The sequence below is a fragment of the Girardinichthys multiradiatus genome, chromosome Y, assembly GCF_021462225.1.
Source record: "Girardinichthys multiradiatus isolate DD_20200921_A chromosome Y, DD_fGirMul_XY1, whole genome shotgun sequence".
NCBI classification, from domain to species: Eukaryota; Metazoa; Chordata; class Actinopteri; order Cyprinodontiformes; family Goodeidae; genus Girardinichthys; species Girardinichthys multiradiatus.
This window is the reverse complement of record NC_061818.1, coordinates 4,532,501-4,559,642: the sequence shown is the minus strand read 5'-3', so window position 1 is coordinate 4,559,642 and position 27,142 is coordinate 4,532,501. Positions and strand designations below refer to the sequence as shown.

General features: G+C 42.7%; 1 protein-coding gene across 1 annotated transcript in view; it reads left to right on the top strand.

Annotated features, from left to right (window-relative positions):
• Nucleotides 1-18,841: 18,841 nt before the first annotated feature.
• The window catches only part of LOC124864842 (COP9 signalosome complex subunit 1), a 62,324-nt gene continuing 54,023 nt past the window's right edge, over nucleotides 18,842-27,142 (top strand). Inside the window, exons 1-2 of the mRNA XM_047359780.1 lie at nucleotides 18,842-19,026; nucleotides 27,072-27,142. The exon at nucleotides 27,072-27,142 is cut by the window's right edge and continues 19 nt beyond it. Of these exons, the coding sequence (XP_047215736.1) occupies nucleotides 18,994-19,026; nucleotides 27,072-27,142 (104 nt within the window). The 5' untranslated portion in view covers nucleotides 18,842-18,993. The remainder of the gene's footprint in view (nucleotides 19,027-27,071) is intronic.

Sequence of the window (27,142 nt, the reverse complement as noted above, 5' to 3'; positions counted from 1 at the left end):
GCCACACAACAACTATTTTGATAGAATTTTCCCATGAATAATTTCTAAACATTTCAGTTTAATTCAATTCGATTCGATTCAGTTTTATTCATTTAGCACCAATTCACAACACACGTCGCTTCAAAGCACTTTACAAAGTCATTTCAATCGAATCATACAGATTTCAGGTACATACATTCCAATTAATCCTAACTATGAAATAGTGCACTCAGATTTAGTTTATTATTAAAGTTGGTTAAAGGTTTTCTATCTAAGGAAACCCAGCAGATTGCATCCAGTCAGTGACTTGCAGCATTCACTCCTCCTGGATGAGCATGTAGAGACAGTGGACAGTCACTGGCGTTGCCTTTGCAGCAATCCCTCATACTGAGCATGCATGTAGCGACAGTGGAGAGGAAAAACTCCCTTTTAAGAGGAAGAAACCTCCAGCAGAACCAGGCTTGGTGTGAGCAGCCATATGCCACTCCAAACCCTCCAAATGTTGTGAAAAGCAGTGCAAATTTTAACAACCCGTACAAAGCTATTTTCTTCCAGCCCAACGTGTTCAAAAGAAGCCCAACATGGATGAAACCAGTCCTGTCTAGCAAATTGCACAGCACTACACAGTTTACCCCAATCCCATAAAGAAAGCACTATTCAACAGGAACAATAAACATGCCAGCGCATAATGGGCATGCATGATGATGCCCCCTTCACACTTCCACCTGCCCCCTCATATATGCATGCCTAGAACTGGCCCTGCGTGGGTCACACTTCGGCCACCCCTGCCTTGGAGCTATCAAGCTGTTCCAGGACAAATTTGATGACTAGGTAAGGACAGTATACTCACAGATGCTGAACATATGCAAGTGAAAACATTGTACATACCATTGTTCCTACACAGAGTCACTGTGTCCTCTTCTGTATTAACTGTAGTTTATGCATGCTCTCATTTTGCATTAAAAGGAACATTGCACGCAGCTCAGCAAGCTCTGCTGTCAAGGCTACCAAGCTGTATAACGCCCACTGTTAATGAGTCAAGCTTGGCTCCCAAAACTGGTGGAAATTCATGTCGGTACTCAACAAAACACAAACGTTGGAAGGCATGTGAACCGAACGAGTTCAAGAAAGAGTTCTTTCGGTGGAAAAACAAATCAGAGTCTTCCTCATCATGCTGTTCATATTTTGAAATTTGAGACCAAGACGACACCTGACTGATCAGCAGTACCTCGCCATTGCAACAGGATGTTCTCAGACAGAAGTGGACACAGAGTGTCATCAACAGGTTGCAACAGAGATACAGAGACTGGAAGAGTCACAGAATGGCAAATAAGTGTACGTCTTTGGCCACATCCCACACTGATGACTGCTCCATTGCGAATAGTGCCCTGCAAAACAGGAAGATGGGGTGAGGAAGTGCCATCTTAGACCATGGCAGCTTGGCAATAGGGGGCCCCTAGTGCACTGCCCCCATCAAAATTGCAGGAAAACATTCTAGACACAGTAAACATAAATTATGAAATAAAAAGTAATTATCACATCTGTTCACTCATAAAATGTATCTGACTTCAGATTGTTCAGCATTCACATTCATTTTGGGTTTATTTGAGGTTATTTGTGTAGGCCTAATTACATATGTGTCAGTGGCGAGGGGCACTGGCCAAATCAGTGTGTATGTATGTTCTTAAACCTATAGCTTCGGGCTGCGGTTGGCGGGCGGGTGGGTGGGGTGGTAGAGCAAGTCTTGTGCCTGCACTGGGGCGGCTGGTGGGTTGTGCTTGGCCTGGAGCTATTGGCCTGCCCGGCCCGGTTACTCGGCTGGTGCATGTTTCCCTCTTAGGAACTGGCGGCCTGGGGCTGCTGGCACTGGTCGGATGCTTGGGCAGGCTTGGCGGTGTGCTGCTCTGCTGGCTGTTGTGTCCGGGGGGGGGGGTATCAGGACAGCGGGCTAGAGGGTGGTGTGGAGGGCCTGCAGTGTGTGGGTTGGGGTGGTTGTGTCCTCTTCTTGGATGTGGGGTCACCAGCATTTGGATTGGCTGACTGGTGATAATAGAGCTAAGCTTGATAATTTTTCTCCCTGGACTATCATTGCAGTAGCGGTGATGTGGTCTGTTTGTGTGGTGGTGGGGTGCATGGTGGGGGACGCCGGCCCCAGGTGCTTGCCGCTGGCTGGGGACCTCTAGCCAGGTGAGTTTGTCCCATCTTGGTGGGGGGTCAAGGGTTCCGGGAGCGGTGCTGGTCGTGTCTGCCCTTTTGTGCCTGTGGGCGGAGGCTGGAGTGGGGTTACGGGGGCCCTTGCCTTGCCATCGCAGCGGGCTCTGTGGTGGAGGGCAGGATGCGGTGAGGGTGCTTGGAGCGGGGCTGTATGTGGAGCTTGTGCTGTGTGCGTGTGGCTTTGATGGCTTTTCAGGGATGGAGCTCACCTGTGGGGGTGTGCCCCTGTGGGGAGAGGATTCATGGCGTTTGGGGGCATGTGTTCAATATCTTTGTCCTGGTTGGGGGTGGCCCTGTGAGGAAATTCATGTTGGGGTTCATTGGGGGTTAGGATCAAAATTCATTGGGGACTGTTTCATCCTGTGGTGGCTCTGGTTGGCGGGCTAGTTTGGATCATGTAGACCCCTCTTTTGTTCATGGCCCCCTCTCCGGATGACGATTGGGGTCGTTGGGGATTGGGGTCGGGGCAGGGCGAGGGGTCGGGGTCCCGGCCGGGGTCTCTCAGGTTCAGGCACCAGCCCAGGCTAGCGCCCTGCCCAGGTTCAGGTGCTGGTGTGGTCTACCGGTCTCCACTACTAGAGGGAAGGGGACCACCTCCTGAGTCCGGGGGCTGACTGCCCCTGTGAGGTATCGGCACCTGGACCTGGGAGTATAGAGTATGTATGGGGATTGTGAGTGAGTGTACGATGTCCATTGCTGTTTGTCTTTACGTTGGGTGTGTGGGTGTGAGTGTTTTTATGTGTACGCATGTGTGGAATGTGTGTTTATGACTTTGTGTGCCTGTTTTTTGTGTCAGGTTGGGTCTGGGACTGTTCCCTTTCCTGGATCAGTTTAGGCACCCCATCAAATGTGGGGCCTATTTCCTCCCCGCCACACTACCTGCTGGTGGTTGGTGTCTCTGCCCGTTGGTGTATTTGTGGTTCTCTGTGTCCGGGGCGGGTTGCTTTGGTGTGTGCCAGCTCCCTCTCGGTGGCTGCCTGCCGGGGCCTGGAGCCCTGGGCTCTGTCGGGCCTCTGCTTGGGGAGTAATATGTCCCAGGGTCTCGGGGTCCATGGCTGAATCTGCTCGGGTGTAGACGGCTACCGGTGGGCCTGAGGGCTCGTCACTGCAGTTCCCTGGGGCTTCTGCACTGTGGCTGCTGGGTGGTTACCCTAGGACTCTCCCTTGCTCTTTTCTGGGGGGGTTGCAGTAGTCCTGGCGGTGGTTCTCCTGGGGTTCCTGTGCTCTGGGGGTCTTTCTATGTCTATGGCTCGGATCTCCTCCGTATCTGTCCCAGGTTCAGGGGGCAGGTCTGTGGGTACTCACACTCGCTATTGCATATTTTTATGGAGAAACTTTCTATACCCAAGCGCGCTCACAGACCCACAGGTGTTTAGATTCAGGTGAACACAAATGCTCTATATTGAGCAACATTTACCACTAAATACATCTTGCATTCATAAGTACTGTGCACTTGGTAAAAAAAAGCTGTTAATACGAGTGTTTCTGCAGGTGTAGAAGCAAGCAGGGTGTTATCTTGTATTCTTTTCATCCTTCTTTCTCTCCTCCATTCTTTTCTCCTTCTCTACCTTTTTCCTTTTTGCCCCACCTCTCTCTCTTTTGTGCTTCTTATTTTTTTTTTTTTTCATTTCTGTCTCCTTGTTTGTAACAATTGAAATAATCCCAAAGCAGTTTCTAATAAAGCAATTTTCTTTCTTAATATCAAGCAGAGCTTCAAACCGTTAGCTGTAATGCTCCACCTGTGAAAGTAAATCTGTCTTTTTCTTGGCACTCAGACAACAATTCTGAGCACTACTCTGCCAGACAGCACATGATTTAAAGAACAAAAGCAAAACACCTATAGTTTCCATATAATTTCATGCCGGTCTCTAATTGGTTACTTTGAGATCCTCTTAGGGGCACAGATCTCTCCCCCATTGTGCCATTCTTCATCCAATCAGATTAATCTATGATACTTGTCTATCAAAGTCATACCCCTGGCAGTTTAGAGGTGCAGGTGTGAATGTCATGGATACAAATGGAAGAGTCAGACAACAATGACAAGACAGGAGACAATGGTGCATTGAAAACAAATTTGGTAATTTATTTACAAAATAATAAGTTCACAAAGCTAAGCATCCGGGGATGGGATTGCCGAGGTCTCCACCTCCGCCGCCCAATCCTCTTTGCACCGGTCCCTCACGGTTCCCCCTGCAGGTGGTGGGCCCACTGGGGATGGCCTCGCGCCTCTCGTTCCAGGGTTTTAGAGTAGGGGATACGCTGTTGGGACGACACATATTCTCTGTTCTCGCGAAAAGGTCACGTGTCCCTGGCTATTGGAGGAATTTGTGCTGCGTTCGGACAAGCTACTGTTATGTTTTGCACGTGAGCAATTCAAAAGGGGATTGCTCACATTCCTGTGTTCTCTCTTCACATCTACGTATGGAAGCTGCATGTTTTTTGGACTGTTGAGATGCATGGTATGTGCAGCATGCACGTTCTCGAACAAGATCCTGTATGCAGTCGGACATTACAACAGTTGTAAAAAAGCGACAGAATTCCTCGTGCCCAAATGTCCATGGCCAGCGTCAAATGTATGATGCGTGCAAGTCCTGCAGGACCACGTCATCTGCAAGAAGAAGAGATGAAATCCACTGGTCCCCAAACCAGACGCCCTACAGCCCTTGGCTGTCCCTAGATATCCTGTCCATTAAAATTATGAAAAGGACTGGTGACAAAGGGCGGCCCTGAAGGTGTTAAGGCCACAGAACTGAGTACAGGTTTGTTCTGTTGTCTGGGTGTTGTGTCTCATTCTCTCCACCAGGGTGTGACAGACAGGTGCAGCTGCACAACTGTTTCCCATCAGAGCAATCACCTGAGGAGCTTCAAAAGCTGCTGAGCCCTTGGAGGAGGCGCCGGATTGTTAACTCGTCCTGAGTAGTAAATGGACAAACAAACCCTGCTCTGTCCTTGTCGTTGTCCTGACCAGTTGATTGTCTAACCCCTGCTCTGTTCTCCCTAAGGTTGCTGTCAGCTGAACCCTGCCCTGGTTTCCACTTCAAGGTTTTGTCTCGTTTCCTGCTAGCTGTCAGTGAACCTCCGCCCTGGATTACTCGCCGTGGTTCAGTCTCCTCCCAACCTGGTAAATACTTTGATGAATTTACCTTAGCATGAGGGTATCCCTGGATCTCACAGACCAGATTGCAGAATCGCCCCTCACTCTCCATGCTCTACCTGTCCACCCTCCAACTACACTCACCAACTGCTCGCCCACACAGCATACTGGCCTGCCAACCTCAGTCACTGTGGCTTGCTCACTTTTACCCAGACTCACCAAGTAAGCCTTGCCTCACCTCTCTCATCATTCAAACCCACTTACCTGTTATTAATACTCCTCTCTCTCTCAGTGAGCCAATCCCAGAAGCCAGACAGCTACGGAGTCCCAACACTGCCACAAAACCCCTATTTCAATATATCTGTTTTAGCCATTTCTGTCTTAGTTTTGTGCTGCTCAAGAGTTTCCTGGTTCTGAACAAAATATGACAGCTGGAGTCCAACATGCACTGGGAACAGGTCTGGCTTAGTGCCAGCAATGTGGAGCAAACTCCTGCTCTGTTTGTAAATAAACTTGATGACCCCTAATAAAGGGTCCCCGACTCTGTACTCCAGGAGCTTCCACACAGGGCACCACGAGGGACACGGTCAAATGCCTTCTCCAGGTCCAAGAAACACATGTGGACCAGATGGGCAAACTCATGAGGGTATAGAGCTGGTCGAGTGTTCCACGGCCAGGACAAAAACCACAATGCTCCTCCTGAATCTGAGGTTCAACTATCGGTTGGACTCTCCTCTCCGATACCCTGGCGTAGGCCTTACAAGGGATGCTGAGGAGTGTGATCACCCTGTAGTTGGAACCCTCCAGTCCCCCTTCTTGTGAAGGGGGACCACCACCCCGGTCTGCTATTCCAGAGGCACTGTACCTGACCACCACGCAATGCTGAAGAGGTGTGTCAGCCACAACAGCCCCGCAACATCCAGCACGATTGGCCTCACGGTACCCATCAGCCGCTTCAGAGGTCCTACAGGCCAACCACAACCCACAACTTGTAGAATCCCTTCTTCAGATTGATGGCATCTCTTACTGCCGGTGTCCAACACCGGGTTCGGGGATTGCCACCATGACAGGCACCACAGACCTTATGGCCACAGCTATGGGTGGCAGTATCGACAACAGAAGTGGAGAATATAGTCCACTTGGACTCTTTGTCTCCAACTTCGCCTGAAATCTGGTCAAAGCTCTCCTGGAGGTGGGAGTTGAAGACATCTCTGGCTGAGGGCTCCACCAGACGCTCCCAGCAGACCCTCACTGTAGGCTTGGGCCTGCAAGTCTGTCTGGCTTCCTCTTCTTCCAGCGGATCCATCTCACCACCAGCTGGTGATTGGTGGACAACTCAGCCCCTCCCTTCACCTGAGTGCACAAAGACATGCGGGCCAAGGTCCGAAGACATGACTTCAAAGTCAATCATTGATCTCCTGCCTAGGGTGTCGTGGTGCTCTTCAAGAGTGTTCATCACTGACAAAAGTGAACTGATGAACACCCTTATGCTTGAATATGATGTTTATTATGGACAATCCGGGATTGGCACAAAAGTCCAATAATGAAACACCACTACGGTTCAGATCAGGGAGGCCATTCCTCCCAATAACACCCCTCCAGGTTTCACTGTCATTTCCCACGTGGGCGCTGAAGTCCCCCAGCAGAATGATGGAGTCCCAGATGGGGGGCATTATCCAGCACCCCTAATAGGCATACCAAGAAGGCATGGGTACTTTGCACCACGGCTTGTTCCATAGGCCAAAACAATGGTCAGAGACCTCTCCCCGACCCGAAGGCACAGGGATGTGCCCGATCCTCTTTGCAATGGTCTCTCATGGTTCCCCATGCAGGTGGTGGGCCCACTAGGGGATGGCTTCGGATCTCTCGGGCTTGGCCGACCGGGTCCCGTGAGGAGTAACCTCCTCATTTGATTATTTCATAATAAAATGAAATGATAATAAAACAACATTTTAAAGAAAGCAAGATTATATGCCATCAGGAATATGTAAAGAGGTAAATAAAAACCACGTATAGTTATATACAGTGGAGACAGCAGGATTAACCTCCAGGCTCCATTTTATGGCTTTACAGCTCTGTGCTTAGCACTGTCGTGGTTGCTAGGCAACACAACATGCAGCTATCGAAAGACCAAGGCTATGTAGACTGGTCCTTTGAAGGAGGCAGGCTCTGAATTTGGACACACCCAGTATCTCATAGGGATGTTAGTTAGCACCTCTTACAACACGCCGTGGCAGTGGAGATTCTTCAGATCCAGACCATGAAAATCCAAACTTTAAATGATCATGGTCATACTTCCTTCTTTTTTTTTTTTTTTTGCTTGGCTCAGACCTGTCTGCTCACTCACTGTAGTGTTAGGTATTAAAAATCTATGCATTTTGGCATAGGCTAGCAAGGGTTGTCTAATTGCTGGTTCAGGTTTGTTTTTTCAGCTTTTTGCACCCCACCCCCCAAAAAATTATCTTGGCCTCCAGAGGGGTGACCCCCACACATTAAAAAGCCCTGGTCTAGTCGATACAGAACTGTCCTACACTTTGTAAATGGTACAGTGACAAGCCCAGACTACTCAAATAACATAATTAATGGCTGCTAAAGACTGTGATTCCTTGAATGGAGTGGCTTGCACTTTCTCCAGACCTGAATCCCATGAAAAACATTTGAGATCAGCTAATTCTCCATCTAGAGGCTTGTAACTCTGTACCTCAGAACCTCAATGACCTGAGAGCCACACAAGAAGAGTAGGATGTCATGCCTCAGCAGACTTATGAAGCATGAGACATTGTTGTTAAGCTATAATTGATGCTGAGGGGCACATGACACATTAATTGTGGTATACCCACCACTGTTGTTGGCGTTTGTTTCAATAAATTGTTTGAGATGAGGAAATCACCATTGTATGCTTCAACTTAAATGGCCTACTTTCATCATAAATATACATGCACTTGTTTTACAAGCTAACCCTCCTCTTAACGTCCCCAAAACTGTATCCTTTACCTGACTGTCTGTGTTTTCATGATGATGGTTGTTCACCAATGTACTCTAACAAACCTCTTACACCTTGACAGAACAGCTGTACTTATAATACGATTAATTACACACAAGTGGAATCTAATTATAAATCTGGTCTCTCCTGACAGTGAATCTCACTGGATTTTCTTGAGAGTAAGAGTAAAGGTGTCATATGTATGCTATAAATTTGTATTGTAAAAATGTGAGAACCATGTATCATTTTCCTTCTACTTCTCAATAGTACGCTACATTGTGTTGGTTGAACAAAATACCATAGCTAAATTTGCTGTAAAAGTGGCACTCCAAAGCTACATTAGGTGAGGAGACAAAATCTAAATAACACAAAACCTATCAAAAGTCTAAAATTGATTCTAAGTAATCTGAGGATGACATACTGGAGTCAAAGCAATCCAGTTAATTCTAACAAAAGCAGGTTTTTTTTGCAATTTACATTTACAGCTGAATGCTCTGTTTTATCGCATTCTTGACAATAGCAGCAGAATAATTTTTTGAATTGACTTACCATGTCTTAGAGTCATGAGTCTCTAACTGGTGTAAGACTACGGTTGGCGGCTCTCATTCTCCTTATTGTTAAAACGAAGTTATTATTTAATTGAGAAATTAAACAAAATGGTTGAACAATTAAAGCTAAGCTGTGATGTAAAGCTAAACTTCCAATCTATCCAAAAAGTGATGGTTTTAAAAAAGAGATTCAAGCACATTGCAATCTTGGCTCCAAATGAAAACTGAAGGAAATGGGAGTGAAATTTAAACATTTAAACCTATGTGGAAGGCATTGGTCCTAAACAGTACCACTGATGTTTCAGACAAGTTAACTTAAATTTGTATTTAGTTATTCTGGGGTAGATGATGCGACAAAGTATGCATTTTTAACAACACGTGCTAAACCTTACCACCCAAACATGGCGTGGATATGTTATGATTTGGAGTTGTTTTGTCTTTGGTTGCAGGTTTTTCCTCATGTTTCTCACAGTTAAGGTTTTGAATCATGCTTCTGTTTATTATTTTCCTGGTCATGCTTTAGTTTTTATCTTCTGGTTCATGTTTTGTCAAGTTAGGTTTTTGGATCTGGTTATGCTTTAGTTTCATGTTTTTCTACTTATGTTTCTATTAGTTTGTATCCTTGAATTTTTGTTTTGCTCCTGTCATGTTGTGTTCTGTCTGTCAATTAACTTTATTCGGTTCACCTGTACTAAGCAAATCAGTTTCCTCGTTTCACCTTGTTCTTGCTCCATATATACAGGTCCTTCACAAAATATTAGCATATTGTGATAAAGTTCATTATTTTCCATAATGTCATGATGAAAATTTAACATTCATATATTTTAGATTCATTGCACACTAACTGAAATATTTCAGGTCTTTTATTGTCTTAATACGGATGATTTTGGCATACAGCTCATGAAAACCCAAAATTCCTATCTCACAAAATTAGCATATTTCATCCGACCAATAAAATTAAAGTGTTTTTAATACAAAAAACGTCAACCTTCAAATAATCATGTACAGTTATGCACTCAATACTTGGTCGGGAATCCTTTGGCAGAAATGACTGCTTCAATGCGGCATGGCAAGGAGGCAATCAGCCTGTGGCACTGCTGAGGTCTTATGGAGGCCCAGGATGCTTCGATAGCGGCCTTTAGCTCATCCAGAGTGTTGGGTCTTGAGTCTCTCAATGTTCTCTTCACAATATCCCACAGATTCTCTATGGGGTTCAGGTCAGGAGAGTTGGCAGGCCAATTGAGCACAGTGATACCATGGTCAGTAAACCATTTACCAGTGGTTTTGGCACTGTGAGCAGGTGCCAGGTCGTGCTGAAAGATTAAATCTTCATCTCCATAAAGCTTTTCAGCAGATGGAAGCATGAAGTGCTCCAAAATCTCCTGATAGCTAGCTGCATTGACCCTGCCCTTGATAAAACACAGTGGACCAACACCAGCAGCTGACACGGCAACCCAGACCATCACTAACTGTGGGTACTTGATACTGGACTTCTGGCATTTTGGCATTTCCTTCTCCCCAGTCTTCCTCCAGACTCTGGCACCTTGATTTCCGAATGACATGCAGAATTTGCTTTCATCCGAAAAAAGTACTTTGGACCACTGAGCAACAGTCCAGTGCTGCTTCTCTGTAGCCCAGGTCAGGCGCTTCTGCCGCTGTTTCTGGTTCAAAAGTGGCTTGACCTGGGGAATGCGGTACCTGTAGCCCATTTCCTGCACACGCCTGTGCACGGTGGCTCTGGATGTTTCTACTCCAGACTCAGTCCACTGCTTCCGCAGGTCCCCCAAGGTCTGGAATCGGCCCTTCTCCACAATCTTCCTCAGGGTCCGGTCCCCTCTTCTCGTTGTGCAGCGTTTTTCTGCCACACTTTTTCCTTCCCACAGACTTCCCACTGAGGTGCCTTGATACAGCACTCTGGGAACAGCCTATTCGTTCAGAAATTTCTTTCTGTGTCTTACCCTCTTGCTTGAGGGTGTCAATAGTGGCCTTCTGGACAGCAGTCAGGTCGGCAGTCTTACCCATGATTGGGGTTTTGAGTGATGAACCAGGCTGGGAGTTTTAAAGGCCTCAGGAATCTTTTGCAGGTGTTTAGAGTTAACTCGTTGATTCAGATGATTAGGTTCATAGCTCGTTTAGAGACCCTTTTAATAATATGCTAATTTTGTGAGATAGGAATTTTGGGTTTTCATGAGCTGTATGCCAAAATCATCCGTATTAAGACAATAAAAGACCTGAAATATTTCAGTTAGTGTGCAATGAATCTAAAATATATGAATGTTAAATTTTCATCATTACATTATGGAAAATAATGAACTTTATCACAATATGCTAATATTTTGAGAAGGACCTGTACACCTCCGTTCTGTTTATTCCTCGTGGAAACATTTCAGATCATGTCACCTTGTTTTTCGGATCATGTCATGCTTGTCTCGCATACCTGTTACTGTTTTGTTCCTGCCTCCTCCTGTGAGTGAGTTTTTGTTTTTCCACAGTTAAATCTTTTCACCTACTGTCATGCTGCCTGCTTGTCTGCAGCATGACAGACAAGCAGGCTGTCCTCCGTTACACCGCACCTGACAGGATAGGTATAAAACGTTTCATTTCAGTCCTACTGTTAGACCTTTCAATTGTTTTTACAATTTACTTAACACAGTTATATTCATTAAAATAGAATATGCGTTCTGATGAGGCTTGTTTGTTAGATTAAAAGTACCTTTTGAAAATAACCTTTAGGTTTAACACCTTTTGGTTAGGTATTAGGTAACATACTTTTCATTAAGCCAACATTTCTGTATTAAAAATGTTTTTTATTGGTCTGATGTAGCATTCTAATCTTAAATGTCATATTTTCAATAGCTGTCGGAATCATCATAAGCATAATTAACAAGGTTTGAAATCATCAGTCTCTGTGTATATAATCTATATGATGTGTAAAATTGTGAATTGAGCTATTGAAATAAATTGATTTTTCAATAATATCCTAATTTATTGAATGGGTTTGTAGATTGGAAAATACTTAAGAAAGCTAAATTTGGAGCCACCTAAAACAGTATTGTGTGAAGAATGCAAGACACATTATATATTTACACATTGGTAAAAATGTATAAAAATGTTTTTTATAAAAATAACAACACTCCTCGGACAAATTTGTTTTTCTTGTTTATGATTGCATACTTTAAGCCTAAAGGACTATATTTTACTACCTGTGATACTTCTACAACATAGAACATGTTCTGAGATATAACTAATTAAAACAGGGTTAAGAACTGAGAAGGGAAAGGAAGTGGGATTGTGACAATTCCGGCTTCAGGTGGATAATTTGTCCAATCTTTGTTTCATAAACAAACAAAAGACCTGTTTGAAGCACACATGGACCTTACAATGGCTTAATTAATAAATGACTGTAAGTCTTAGTCTTTTTATTTTTTGTTAGTTTTTATTAATTCTAATACCTCTGTGTATGCTGTAATTTTGTTTCTTTAACCATCATTAGATTATAATTTAATTTCCACTCTTGTTTAAAAGAGCACAAAAAAATCTATCTCTCCTCCCAGCCTATTGCTTAATTCCTATGGTGTACAGATCCTAGACTTCAAAAACTTGCATGCTTTCTTTTTGGCACTCAGTACAGGGCACAATTCTTAAAAATAGCTAGGCATTCAGAAGTACATGCTGGGAGTGAATAGCTTTACTTTCTTAATGCTCTCAAGTGCTTCCTTAGTTAACTCGCACAACACCTTATTTGGTCTGGTCTTGCATAGCTAAAAAAAGAGATGGGAGGACCAATGAATGGAATGTTGTCACAGTTCACTACAAGGTTAACTCCTGCAACAGACTACAAATTAGAAATACCTTAGGTCACACTGATGCAGAAACACTATTCTCTGTATTTGTTACCGTAAGGTCACACTTCTTTACAGTCAGCATTGTCCAGAAACGTTCTCAAAGTCCCCAAGTGTTTCAAAATGTTGTAGCATAAGAGAAGAATGAACAGGATACGACATACTTCACACGGTTTTTTTTCACATGGGTTTTCTTCCACATGAGAAAAATGTAAACTATTAAGGACTTGCTTGTTTACACAAGCCATTTGGAGATTGTACACATGCATGCTTATTTATAATTATTTTGGGTCAGTTTAAACAGGACAATTTCATCACATAGCTTGTTCCTTTACTTGCAAGGGTGTCTTGAAATAACTTAAAAAATGTTGAGCTGTTTGTTAAATTACTGGCTTTAGAGTTGGGGGGAAAGGTCCTCATCTGTAATGATTCACAGTCAGCACTACAGTATATAAAAGGGTCAAAGAAAAAAACAACTTTCTGAAAAGTCTTTGATTGTTACACTTCCATGTTTCAAATCATCTTCCACGGCACAAAGATAACCCGTGTAAACACATATTTGCAGTTTTACAGATGTCAGTGAATCTTTCACATGTTTTATGAGGAATTTTGGTTCACTCTTCTTTGCAGAAAAGTTTGTATTCAGTCGCATTTGAAGGAGGTTTTCAATTAAAAGCCTTTTTAGGTTCGTGCCACAACATCTCAGTCAGTTTTAAGTCCAGAATTTGACAAGGCCACTTCATTACATTCATGAATAGTAAATGTTTATTTGTTTGTTGTTTCTGCAGCATAACTTAAGTGTGATTGAGGTAATGGCAGTAGTAGTTTCTTTAGTAACTCCATCAATGAAAGAAACAGCTGGGCAGATAAGCTCTGAGCCAGTTTTCAAGTCTATTGGATGAAAGAGAGCACATACAGTTAGTCACAGTAAAAACTCAGCCAATAGCTATATCTAGGAGAAAGAGGGTGTAAGGAATATGATTATTGATTAATTAATATTCATCAAGAATCATAATTTAAAATAATAATTTGAAAAATATTAAATTGTTAACCGAAAATCATCACTTACGAATAGAAATCAAAGATATCCTTTGGTGTTGTGATTATGGGCTCAAAACTCTTTAATAATTACAAATTATTAACCAAAGCCACCGACTGTCACTGTTTATTCAATCGCTTCACCGAAGGAGGGGGAACTTTGACCTTGTTTTGACAGATAAATCACTCTTGCACAAAATAAACACAAACGCTTCTCTTAATTATATATATGAAGATTTATTGAAGCCAAATAATCCTGATATACCATTATTCTGGTCCAAAAACCATCACCTAACTAACAAGCACCGTTCTACACAAAGGGAATAAAAATGACTACCTAACAATAATAATAAAAGAAAAATATATATATGCATTTAGTGTCTATGAAGATCAAACCAGCAGTTTATGGACAAAATGTGTAATTTTGGTTAAATGGAAAGAAATCCTCCTGTCGTGTTGATGTCTCGATCGCAGCGATCAGCTGGTAAAACGGTGGGGCCACACCCCTTTAGCCACAACCAGCTGAACGGCCCAAATCTTGACAAAGGGTCATAAAACTCTTGAGGCGGGAACCCAGTGGAAAATTTCCAGCAATAAAACTGGAACAAAGAGTGATCAGGCGAGGCCCAGACCGCAGCTGCCTTGAATGAAAAACTTTTAAAAGTCCAATTTTTAACTCCTGGCTGATTTGAGATCAGCCGGACAAACATTAACCACGCACGATTCAGCAGCGCTCGCGCAGCAAATAAAAATACAGCTCAGCATAACATAATTCAATCAGTATTGCATGCAACAAGTTAATACCTTAGATTAACTACTGGTGATCCTACATCACCTTAGCTGCCTCATCCTGCCCAGACCTCTAAATGCACCTATCCGGTTTACTATGAAAAGAACGAAATTACTTTGAAGTTGATTTCGTCTCTCCACCGGTTGAGGATGGATCAGGTCTGAAGAAAAGGAGGGGGGGGATCACGCGTCCGTGATCGAATTAAGGAAAAAGAAACGGTAACTTCTCATCCGTCCACGAGGGGAAAATATGAAGAACCTTTAGTCGACTGCATACACAAGGAGGAAACTCTTCTCCTGGACATAGAACCTCTGTAGGTTTTCACCTGCGCCGCTTGTGGCGTGGTCTTCGATCGGCAAATAAATCGTCTGATCTTCTCATATCAGAAAGATTTCCAGCTTTCAAGCTCTTCCGGGAATGGCCTTGTGGAGCGAAAGTTCGCCTGCGAGCTCTTGTCTCACCAGAAATGCGCCTCCTATGCGCTGTCCTGTGACAGGCGGGAAATGGCCCCGAAACTCTGCATCTCAGCCGGTTTATACTTCCATTGATGTCAGAGCTGCAACGTCTGTTGAGCTGCACATGTCAAAATGTGTGACCAAAATGGATGGCCCCAACAAGGGTTAAACACAGAAAGGCAGGGCCAAGTGTATCATCTATAGAAGAAGAACATTAAGTTTTGGTGGTAGCAGGCCAGTCGATGACCCCCTCTAGGAAGATGTCACAACTGAATAGAATGGCAGACCAGATTTAGCTGTTGTTTTCTATGAAGAGAAAAAACAGAAAAGGAACCTAATGTTAAAAGTTGAATTAACAGCAAAAATGCAAAATTGGGCAGACTTAGGAGAATGTAACAGCAAGGGGGAAAGTGGTTATTATTTCCTCCTAAATGCATTTTGTGGACATCCTAGTTTTGCTGTCACTTCTGAACAGGATATTCCGGAGGTAAAAGAAGGATAAGAATTGCGCCACTCAAGGTGGCAGCAGGTTGGAGTAGCTCTGTTATTTTTCATTCTGATTGGTTCTTTTTGGGAACTCAAATTTGTCTTGTAGTAGATATAATTAATTTTTTTGGACGGCTGTCCTCGCCGGTATCGGATGCTGTGTAGCTGGAAGGATTTTTCCTAATACTTTTGTTATGATTATATTTGTTATGATGCATTGCCATGGCAACGGGGTTGTTTCTCACAACCGGGAGCAGCTGATTAATATCTCAAAAGCTCAAATAATACTTCAACTACAACCCCAAATTCCTGATGAGTTGAAAAGGAGACGCCGTGGATGCAGAGCAGGAGCTAAGAGAAGAGAGAGAAGGAGGAAGTTCAAACCATCTGTTCCGTCGATTATGATGGGCAATGTGAGATTGTTGGGAAACAAGTTGGATGAACTCCAAGCCCTACAAAGGACCCAACCAGAGTACCCGGCATGCAGTATTATGTGTTTTACTGAGACATGGCTGCAGGATCATATCCCCGACTCCAGCGTCTCTCTGCCGGGCTTTTTAACCATACGAGCAGACAGAGATTTAAAGAGGAGCGGCAAATGTAAAGGAGGTGGACTGGCAGTACTTGTGAACAACAGGTGGTGTAATCCAGGACATGTAACTGTGAAGTGTCATCTCTGCAGTCCAGATATTGAACTGTTGGCAGTAAGTTTTCGTCCATATTATTTACCCAGAGAGTTCACCAGTGTTATTTTGGCAACAGTTTACGTTCCACCTTCCGCTGTTGCCGACACTGCATTTGATGCCATCAGCTCAGTTGTTGCTAAGCTACAGACACAAACCCCCAATGCTTTTGTGGCAATTTCTGGTGATTTTAACCATGCTTCACTCTCTGCTACACTTCCAACATTTCAACAGTTTGTCAGCTGCTCTACCAGAGAAAACAAAACATTGGATTTGTTTTATGCAAATGTCAAGGACTCATACATCTCTACAGCAAGACCTCCTCTAGGCAAATCAGATCACAATGTTGTTTTTCTCTGCTCGAAATATAAGCCCCTTGTTCAGAGACAACCTGTAATAAAGAGGACTGTGAGAAAATGGTCACAGGAAGTTGAAGAAGCTCTGCAAGGTTGCTTTGAGGCTACAGACTGGGATGCATTGTGCCAGCCACATGGAGAGGACATCAATGCCATGACTGAGTGTGTAACCGACTATATAAACTTCTGTGTGGATAACACCATCCTCACCAGAACCGTGAGATGCTTCCCCAATAACAAACCCTGGATCACCAGTGACCTGAAGGACCTGCTTAACAAGAAAAAAAGAGCCTTCAGAGAGGGAGACAGAGAATTATTGAGGAGTCTACAGAAGCAACTTAAAGTCAAGATAAGAGACAGCAAGGAGGTGTACAAGAAGAAGCTGGAGAGCAAGCTCCAGCAAAACAATATCAGAGATCTGTGGACAGGGATGAAGAAGATCATGGGCTTCAGGCAGACCGATGAAGGTCTGGACAGAGCCAATGAACTGAACACATTCTTCAATAGGTTCAGTTCAGAAACAAACTCAGCATCCTCCTCTCCTGCTCACAGCCTCCTTTGACCCACAGCTGTCCAGTAACACCTCAAATCTTTTTTATCTTCCACCTCTGCCCTAGACCCTTCTGCTTCTACATGTTTGCCTTCAACCATATCAGAAGATGCTGATGCTTCCTTTGCTTCCCCCTTCCACCTGTGTGTCTCAAGAAGTCAAGTGAAGATGCAACTGGAGAGACTGAATTGGAATAAGGCTGCAGGTCCAGATCATGTCAGCCCAGAGTCCTGAAGGCCTGTGCAGAGCAACTTTGTGGGATTCTGCAGCACCTCTTCAACCTTAGCCTGGCCCAGAAGAAGGTTCCGGTGTTGTGGAAGACCTCCTGTCTTGTTCCGGTACCAAAGAAAACTCACCCATCAGTCCTCAATGCCTATAGACCTGTTGCCCTGACATCCCACATCATGAAGGTCCTAGAGAGACTCCTGTTGGCCCACCTGAGTAAGCAAACAGTAAACCATCAGGACCCCCTTCAGTTTGCTTATCGCTGTGGAGTTGGAGTTGAAGATGCCATCATGAAATCCTTTGAGCGGCTGGTGTTGAAGCACCTGAAAGACATCACAGGCCCCCTGCTGGACCCCCTGCAATTTGCTTACCGAGCAAACAGGTCGGCAGATTATGCTGCTAACTTAGGTCTACACTTCATCCTGCAACACCTCGACCAGCAGAGACTGTACTTCCTGAGGCAACTCAAGAAGTTCAACCTTCCACAGGAGCTGCTGGTCATCTTCTACACTGCCATCATCCAGTCTGTCCTGTCTTCATCCATCTCAGTGTGGTTTGGCTCATCCACAAAACAGGACAGGTGCAGACTGCAACGAATAATCAGGAATGCAGAGAGAATAATCAGGGCTGACCTTCCCTCCATCCAGGACTTATACAGGTCTAGGGTCAGGAAAAGAGCTGCTAAAATCTCTGCAGACCCCACACACCTTGCACATAAAATGTTCAGAGCTTTACCTTCAGGCCGCTGCTACAGAGCACTGTTTGTTAAAATCAGCCGCTACAGAGACAGTTTCTTCCCCCAGGCTGTTTCTCTGTTGAACATTCAATAGAGTACAAAACAACAGCATACAGATGTGGGACAAAAGGTGTAAGATGTTCTCAGGTGGGTTCTAATTTAGTAATTCCTTAATTCTACAGACGTGGCAGTTAAGGGTGGCTTGTAAAATTTAACTAATCTTTTCAAAATAATTTGGTTTATGAATGTAATTTAAAAGCTAACTGGATGGGGAGGTGTCACTTTTCCTTGTGGGGCCAGGTAGATGTGGATTGCTTTGTTTCCATAATGAAAAAAAAGCTAAATTTGAAAACCATTTTTCATGTTTACTCAGGTTATCTTCATTTCTTTTTATCATATAAACCTTTTTGGGGTGTACAAAAAAGCCAAAACAAAAAAAAAAGGCTATTTGGGCAAATACTTGTTCACAATACTGCATATAAACATTAAGGGAAAGCAGGTTAAGCATTCTGAAATAAAGAAAAAAAAAAAAAAACGTAGAATGCTAATATGATAAACCAAAAAGAAGACATTTGATAATATCTTCATAATGTTTACAATAATGAGGCACAACAGGATGAGAAGGATACGATTTTGTTACAGCCTCCTATAATTAGCCACTTTTATGATGGTATAACTTACAACAGGCCATTGTAAATAGTGTCTGGTAAGAGAATCAATAGAACATGTACTAATGGTAAGGAAATATGAAAAACAGATTGGATCTGCAGAGCAGAGGCACCAAAGCTTCAGCACTGGAGCGCGTAAACCAGGAGAAGGCGGTAATGTAACTTAATGGATACTAGTAATCGTAAAAACACGAACGAAGAAGAAGAACAAGCCTGCGGCAGGGGGAAGTAGAAGAAGACGACAAACGTTCTTTTGTTTCCGAGGCCTGCAGGTTTCATGTTTTGTGTTCTTTACGTTCTCCCATCGATACCGACAATAAAGTAAGAATACGACAAATATCGGAAGATGCCTTTGCCTGTGCAAGTGTTTAACTTTCAGGTAAGTCTCGTAAAAAATTACGATCATATACTCAAACGTGGTTGTGGTTAATGCTTAAATGCTTAACTCCGATGTACTCCACCATTATTCGTGCTTTGTGAACACTCATATGAAACTTAACTGAAATGTTCTGTAAAATAGTCACGGCATGTGTTGCTCCAAATGACAGAAAGTGGCAAAAGTGAGCTAATTACAGTATTTGTGCTGCTTTGAGTGATAGCGAGATGAGCAGATGACGCTAGAAATGGCAGCGGACATAAGATAAGGGTTCGTTTGTTAACAGTTAGCATTTAAAAACAGGCTAAACCCATTTTGAGCAGTAAGGATGGAAGGACAACAACTGACCACAGGGTATGTATTAGTGGCGACCCTGTTGTAATAAGAAGAGCTATACATGCTAAAAACTGATGGAACCCATCAGTGCAGTCGCAGAGGCTAAGGTTAGCCTTTTATCGGATACAGTGTTGAATACCTTTTTAAAAGACATTTTACATTCCCGAGACTATTTACAGCAGGACTGAAATTTGCAATGCTTACAGCACATTGTTTAAGAACCGTTTTTGATAATGTGTATTTGTTGGTAGTCCGCTGTTTAAAATACATCTTCTGTATGCAGACTGCCCTAAATTGTAAATACAGCAGTTATGTCTAAAACCACAAGAACAACCCAGTTACCTGCATCAGTAAATAAATAGATGTCATTAAAAATTCTCAAAGTGCAGACTCAGTGCAAAGTTTTAAAACCTGACTGAAAACCCTCAAGAATGTCGTGCTGTTCTAAGATCTCCATCAATTGTTTGTAAACAATTTTCTCAAGAACCTTTGAGATAAAAGCAGTTTGGCAATTGGGCTACAATTGGTGAGCACACCGGGATCAAATCAGGATTTTTGATCAACTGCTGCACCACAGCCTTTTTAAATGTTTCAGGAAAGACACCAGAAGACAAGCTGCTATTTAAAATTGCAAGGACAAATGGGCCCAGTGAGGGGAAGACCTCTTTGAGACGAGGAGGAACTGGGTGGGAGATCCTGAGGGTTTCATCAGACCAACCATCTTCTGCAGCCAGGATAAGGATACTGGCTAAAATTAATCAAAGATAGCATGGGGACAAAGGGGTCATATATAGTCGGTATATTTGAGCTAACCCACCCTGTTGGGCGGTTAGACACCTCGGAGTTTTCACGGCTCTTGTCCCCAGAAGCTACCCCACTGTCTACAACACTTTCTCTTAAAGGAACAGAACTAAACTTTTAATACTTTTAATCTAAATAAGGCAGAGGAATGGTTACAGAGACCAGCGCTGAGGCTCCCGTTCTAGATCGTCTCTGAGATCAAAGTGATGAAGCAGCCTCAAAAGAAGGTCACATGTAGTTTTATATCTGGTACTCCCAGGCAAGGGATTTACTCTCCCTTGCATGGGAGTTTATCAGTAGACTATATGTCACCAACCTGGTGTCTATTTGATATGGTGTGTAGTTGCAGGTGTTCAATCCTTAATCTAAGTGTTGCTGCAGCATTCTAATCAACCTGGTTACAGACCGTTCCACAATCAAACTCAATGTACTAAACTTTATGTCAAACTGTTTGTCATTTGTCCTAGTAATGTATGTCAATGGGGATTGAAAACATTAGAATTCATGCTTTATCATTATGGTGTGATTGGGAGAACTCATCCAGAAGAAAGGTTAATTCCTAACAGTAGAGGCCCTTATAGAATGTACTTTATTAATAAAGAAATTCAAGTCTTCACATACTACAGAAGAATCCTAAAAATGAGACTGAGGAACCTGAAGAGCTGAATTAATGGCATTAAAAAGAACCCTTGGGTTGTGTCGGTTTTCTGAAATGAGGTCGGAGAAGTATTTACTTTTAGCCTCTTTCACAGTTGTTTGAAAGGTCTGCCACAGGTCCTATAGATTGGAAAACATGGTCTGCTGTTTGTCCTTCTTCCACTTGTGCTCGGCCTTACGACAAAGACGCTCCGCATCACAAGTTGGGTCATTCAACCAGGGCTCAAGTTTAGATTTGGCCTGCTTGATTTTCTGAGGGGCCATTAGATCCAACGCAGATCGGCAAGTTGAACCAAACCAGGACGTAAGCTCTTCAGTGTCGAGGGCCACAGGAAAAGCACAATTCTGAGTGAAATCAGCAAAAAACAACACAGCAGTTTACGGATTAATAGTTGGACAGAGACGAGCCGCGGCATCTCCTCTAACTGTATCCTGGGCCTGACTGGCCTGAAACAACACTTGCATACGATCAGAAAACACAGCATCATGGATTTCAACATTAAAAATGGGCAAAGAATGCGACAAAACAAGATCAAGAGTGTGGCCTTGCTCATGTGTAGACACGAACTGCAAAATAATAAAATATTCGATAAGGTCTAAAAAAATCCTTCACAAGAGGCTTGTCAGGACAACATACAAGGACATTAAAATCACCAGCAATAAGGATACGATCATATTTAGGGGTATATTCAGCTATGAGTTCAGAGAAATCACTGATAAAAGCCTTATTATATTTAGAAGGGTGATAGAGAGCCACACACAGCACCGTATGAGAGCGATCCAACTCAGACACAGGTCAAAACTGTTGAACAAGGATGGCAGTGATACCTGTTGGCAGTTCAAGTCTCTTTTAGAAATTACCCCAACTCCACCAACACCGCCCGACATCCGAGGGCTATTCAAATAGAAACAGTCCTGCGGTAGAAGCTCCACAAAAGCACCGGAGTCACCTTCTCTGAGGGTGTATTCACACCAAGAAAGTCCTTTGGTCCGCTTGTTTGGTCTGGACCAAAAGGGAACTTTATTTTTTTCATTTGCTGCGGTTTGTTTTCACATTGTACTTTTTGTAAGTGAACTATTACTTGTAAATAAAGCCACGCGGGTCACGATCATTGTTCGCATTGGACAGAAATGACAGGGGCGGGACAGAGCACAGACCCGGACATTTAGGAAAACAGTTGTAGACGTGCTGCGTGCAGCTCCTCTGTTCTGCATATTTGTGCTGTTATTACAGCTGCAACATTATTGTGAGGGTGGAGAGCAGCTCATTCAACACAGACTTTGAGACGTTCCATTTATAATGTTGGAACCCCATCAGAGAATGTGTGCTGAACGCCGACGTTCACTATGTGCCTTGTCCCACAACAAGCCGGTACTGTTGCTAAGCAACACACAGCTTATCAGGTATGATTACCTTACAACACAAACCTTTGCTACCGGCTACGGTGGCTTTTTATGTCTAAAGAAACGTCCGCTTTTTGTAGTTGGTTCGGATCGAGGCCGGTTTGTATTCAGACCATAAGCGAAGCGCACCAGAGTTCATTTGGAAGCGGACCGAGACCACATCAAAAAGTGGGTCTCAGTCCGGGTTCGCTTGAGTGTATTCACATCTACATAAAAGGTCCGGACCAAGGGGGGAAACGAACTCTGGTCCGTTTAAAATGGACCAAAAGTGGCAGGTGTGAATACACCCTAAACCACATTTTTGTCAGAAAGAGAAGATCCAATCCCTGGGACAAGAAGAAGTCCCTTAGGATGAATGTTTTGTTTGCTAGTGATTTAGCGTTCACCAGGATGATTTTGGTCGGGACCGGTGGGCCTGAGGGCACAGTGGATTGCGGAGCCCGACTCAGCGGCTGCAAGTTCCAGGCGTGTGCTCCGCACCGTGAACGTGGAGAGCAGGGTTGTGGCGACAGTGACTTTTACGCTATACAGGTACAAATGGAGCCTGCGAAGCCAGGGAGTTATCACATCCAGGAATGGAGGATGCAGTTTCTTTGTCCACCATGCCAAAATCTTTTGAAGTCATGACTCACAGACCGAAGATTCAGTAACATTTGGCTATCATACACGATTAAAGAGTTGACTTTCATGATTAAAAGGAACAAACGGGTAACAACCATGAGCATAGCTTTCACACACAGACAGCAGGGTGCGTACACTGGTGCCATCTCAAGAGGTATGCTAAGAGAACTTATTTATTCGTTAGTAGGTTTCTGGGTTTTACTCTACTGCTTCCCTCAATGCATCGCATACCTGGCTACGGGACTCGGATCAAGTTTGTAACAATCCATTCATCTTAAGTAAAAATGCTTGTGAATCTCAGGACAATATCACAAACACATACATGCAGTAGCATCGAGAATTCGCCATAGAAGTTAAAAAATCAGTTAAGGATCTACAATAATGATTTTTAATCACTATATGTGAATCCAAACTCTGTAAAAGATTAATATTCAGCATGGGTAGATGGGATTAAATGTTTCCAAACAAAATGCAAAATCCTTGTTGTGTAGCCTAAAGTAAACAAAAAGTATGAATTGGCTGAAGCAGAATGCTTAAAATATTTAAGCAGTAAGACACTGTTGGCATCCTCCTCTTTATAAGGCCTTTTTTTATGTTAAGGATCCATGCAAAAAGTCCTGCCTCCCTAACAGGGCTATATTCTCGGGTAGAGTTTGTACCCTGGTACTTTGAATTGGTCCTAGTTCCTGAAGTGGAAATGAACAGAGTTGAAAACATTTTCAGAAAATGACCCTTCTTCCTGAAATAGGTTCCTACATTGAAAACTCAACCTTAGAGTATTGAGCAGCTACACCACTGGTGTCTTTTTCCTGGTTATGTTTGTGTTTTGGATAACGATATGGATTATTTTGCAGTAGAGGCTGACCTTTTTTTGGGAGTCCCACGGGTCACGGGATTCCCATGGGAATCCCGCGGGACTGGAGACAGCATTAGTACAGATCACGTGATTGGGACGGTACAGGATAAAACATGAACGGGAGCAGACGGGAGCGGGAGCTAACCAATAGGAGGGAAAATAAACTAGGATCAATTGTCCTTGGAAATGAAAAACGGAGACTTTGTTATAAACTTTAAGAAAAACAAAACTTGGATTGACGCCGCCATTGTGTAATTTTTTTTCCAAGAAGCCTATACTATAATGCGAGTCAAACGAACTTCACGACCCACAAGCCAACAGTGCTTCTGAATGATGTTTTCCACCTGCGTTCAGGATGGAGGCAGCAAACGCAGGTGGAGAACTGGACGTGGTAAAATTGGATTAGCAACGTAAAGTCAGAAGTAAGGACTTATCTATTAAACTCATAGAGCTGACAGGAAAGTCCCAAATATTACCGAACTTCAGGAGACTTGAATGTAGCGGTGTTAACACGCAGTCTGCTGCTTGTAAAACGTGTTTAGTCGTAATCAAGTTCACCAGTGATTAAGGGACACTGGTAAGGCAGATTCTGGATTGAATCAGCCCTGCATCTCTTCATTCATCAAACCAAAAGTACCATCATGTGTCAAGTCTCATCTGACCAACAAAACCCATGCATGTGCACTAATGATTTAAGAGCCCCAGTAGAGGGGAAAGGTATGGAGCCCGAGAGGGGACATGGGGGATTTTTATTCTTTTGTGTGCCCACGCAATACTTTTGCGTTCGGCATTTTGGAACAGCAGCACAGATGACACAAACAGCACTGATATGTCATTGATATGGTTTATTTGTCATATGCAGGTTAACACGCAGTCAACAATGCGATGAAATGCTTAGGATAAGAAGAACCGTTCAAATCACGATAAAAACAAAAACACTAATGGCGTACAAAAAAAACTACACATCATGCAGCAGTAATGAGCAAAGTGTCAGAGATGTGGTTTCATGCAGTATTATTGTCCAGAGTTCAGTAGTTTGACAGCTTGTGGATAAAAACTATTTTAGTCTGATTGAAGATCATTTTATATAAGGCCGATTTCAAAATAAAACTCAATAAATCTCAAAAATGGGTGAAGTGTTTGTTCCATTTTTGCAGTTTTCTGGTTTGGAAACTATCCCACAAAGTATTGCGAGATAACGTAAAGACTATTGCGTGGGAACGTAAAGGTATTGTGAGCGAACACAAAAGTATTGCGTGGGAACGCAAAAGAAAAAGAATTCCCCCATGTCCCCTCCCGGGCTCCGTAGAAAGGCTTCATCAAGGGAAGATATTAAATAAATATGTTGTGAAATAGAAAAAAATTGAATGTACTATTAAATGTACAATTTATTTAATACATCATTAAATATTGAGTGTACTACTAATTACGTCATGTCGTCTTTAAAATTATACTTAATTATTCAGTGGCACATTTAATTGCATAATAGTCTATTTCATGACATAATGGTACATTTATTGTTTCTAATGATGTATTAAATAAATAAATGGTACCTTTAATTTAATGGCACATTTAATGTTACATTTCTTTCATGTTATATTTACTTCACTTATGGGACATTCACAACATTTATTTAATGATGATTTTATTGTATTAATTTTGTCCAGTTTGACCCTCCATTCTTGATGCCTGTCATGTCAGAATTTGAATCAGGTGTTCTGGAGCAGACACACATCTAAAACTTGCAGGGAAGTGGTCCCTGAGGACCAGGGCTGTGAAGGTAATGCCTTTTTGCCCTTTTGTTTACCAAGTACAGTTCTCTTGCTAGGTGCATTTTTTTTTCGTTTCAGCAACTTGAAACATAAAAGTAATGTCATTGTTCAAAGGAAACAATCACTTAATAAATGAATAAAATACAACTATGTACATTTTGTTTATTCAGCTAAGATAGACATGGTCTATTTCCTTGTTTGATATTTTATTATTTCTTAATTATTATTATTTTTACTTTAACTGGCCTTTACGACAACTAAAAACAGGGACCTAACTGGTCCTTCAAACAAAGAAATTGCCAAAAGACTAAATGAAGAAAGTCACAGGAGTGGGAGTCGTTCTAAATGGGAGCGGGACGGGAGTGGGAATCAATTTACCAGGAATGGGATGGGACAGGATTTTTTTCGTTATGCTGGGCTGGGATTGGGATGGGACAAGACATTTTTCTGTTGGAGCGGGATGGGACAGGAGAGAAAATCCACTCCCGTGTCACCCTCTAATCTGCAAATAAAATATGGTGGGGGTTTTGTTTTTGACTGGTCCCATAACATCTCTGACTCTATAATCGGGTGGTTCACACAATTGATATTTCAATAAAATTCTTTAAAGTATTTTATTTAATTCTTTAAAGACTTTTTTTTTTTTCAGTCCATACAAATTTAGCCATTTTCATCACACAGTAGTGCTGCAGAAAGAAGATAAATCCTCCATACACTGTTGGATAGAATCATTCTTTGTCCCTTAGTTGTGAAAATATTTGTTTTTTTCAGTCAAATATCCATTGCAATCATTCCCCGTCTGCATCTAATTTGCTCAAAGCTCAGTTTCACCTGGTGCTCCTGAAGACATCACTCAACCTTTCCCCCACCCAATGCGGAAAATTGTGATGTATGCTAATTGTTTACCAGGTGATGTGAGGGAGTATGGATACGTTTAAAATGGCAGGAGAAATATAAAATTAAATTTTCCCTGTCAGAGATGTTGTATTAGTAGACAGGAGCGTAATCTATAAATAAAAGCAGCTGAATCAAGGACAGGTGATCAGGAAGAGATAGGACTTCTAGTGCGAAGTCAGCCTGTATGAGGTTATCACAATCAAAACTGATTTAAATTTAATGGATGCCACAGGTTGGGTGATAAAATGAATAAATTATGATTAACATTAATATCTCTGCCTGCATGAAAGTGTTCGGAATTTGGATTTAACTAATTTGCTCAGCTGTGCAAAATGACTTTCCTCTGCAATGGTCACTGAGTTCATTTGAAATGGTCATTATGAATCTTATTGCTTCACTACTTCTTGTTTAGCCAAATTCCCTTTTACATTGTACATTATTTATTTTAAGCCTAAAAAGACCTTTCTATAACAACACAATACACTAAAAAAACATTAACAACAAAGACTGCTAAGTAACCCTAAATGCTCAAAATGTTAGCTTTGTTATTCATACTTTATCCATTGCTTGAATTCGTTTGGCTGACGTTACTTTGTCACCTTTAACTAAGGTATTGTGTATCTGATCTGTTGTGCTGTCCTTCCTGACCTCCTAACTGTTTTAAGAAGGTAAATCCTGTGTATGTGGTCTTTTATTTTTTTCAGGGGTCTGTGGAGCCTATGCAGATTGATGCAGATCCTCAAGACGACACACAGAATGCTCCAGATAGCTACAT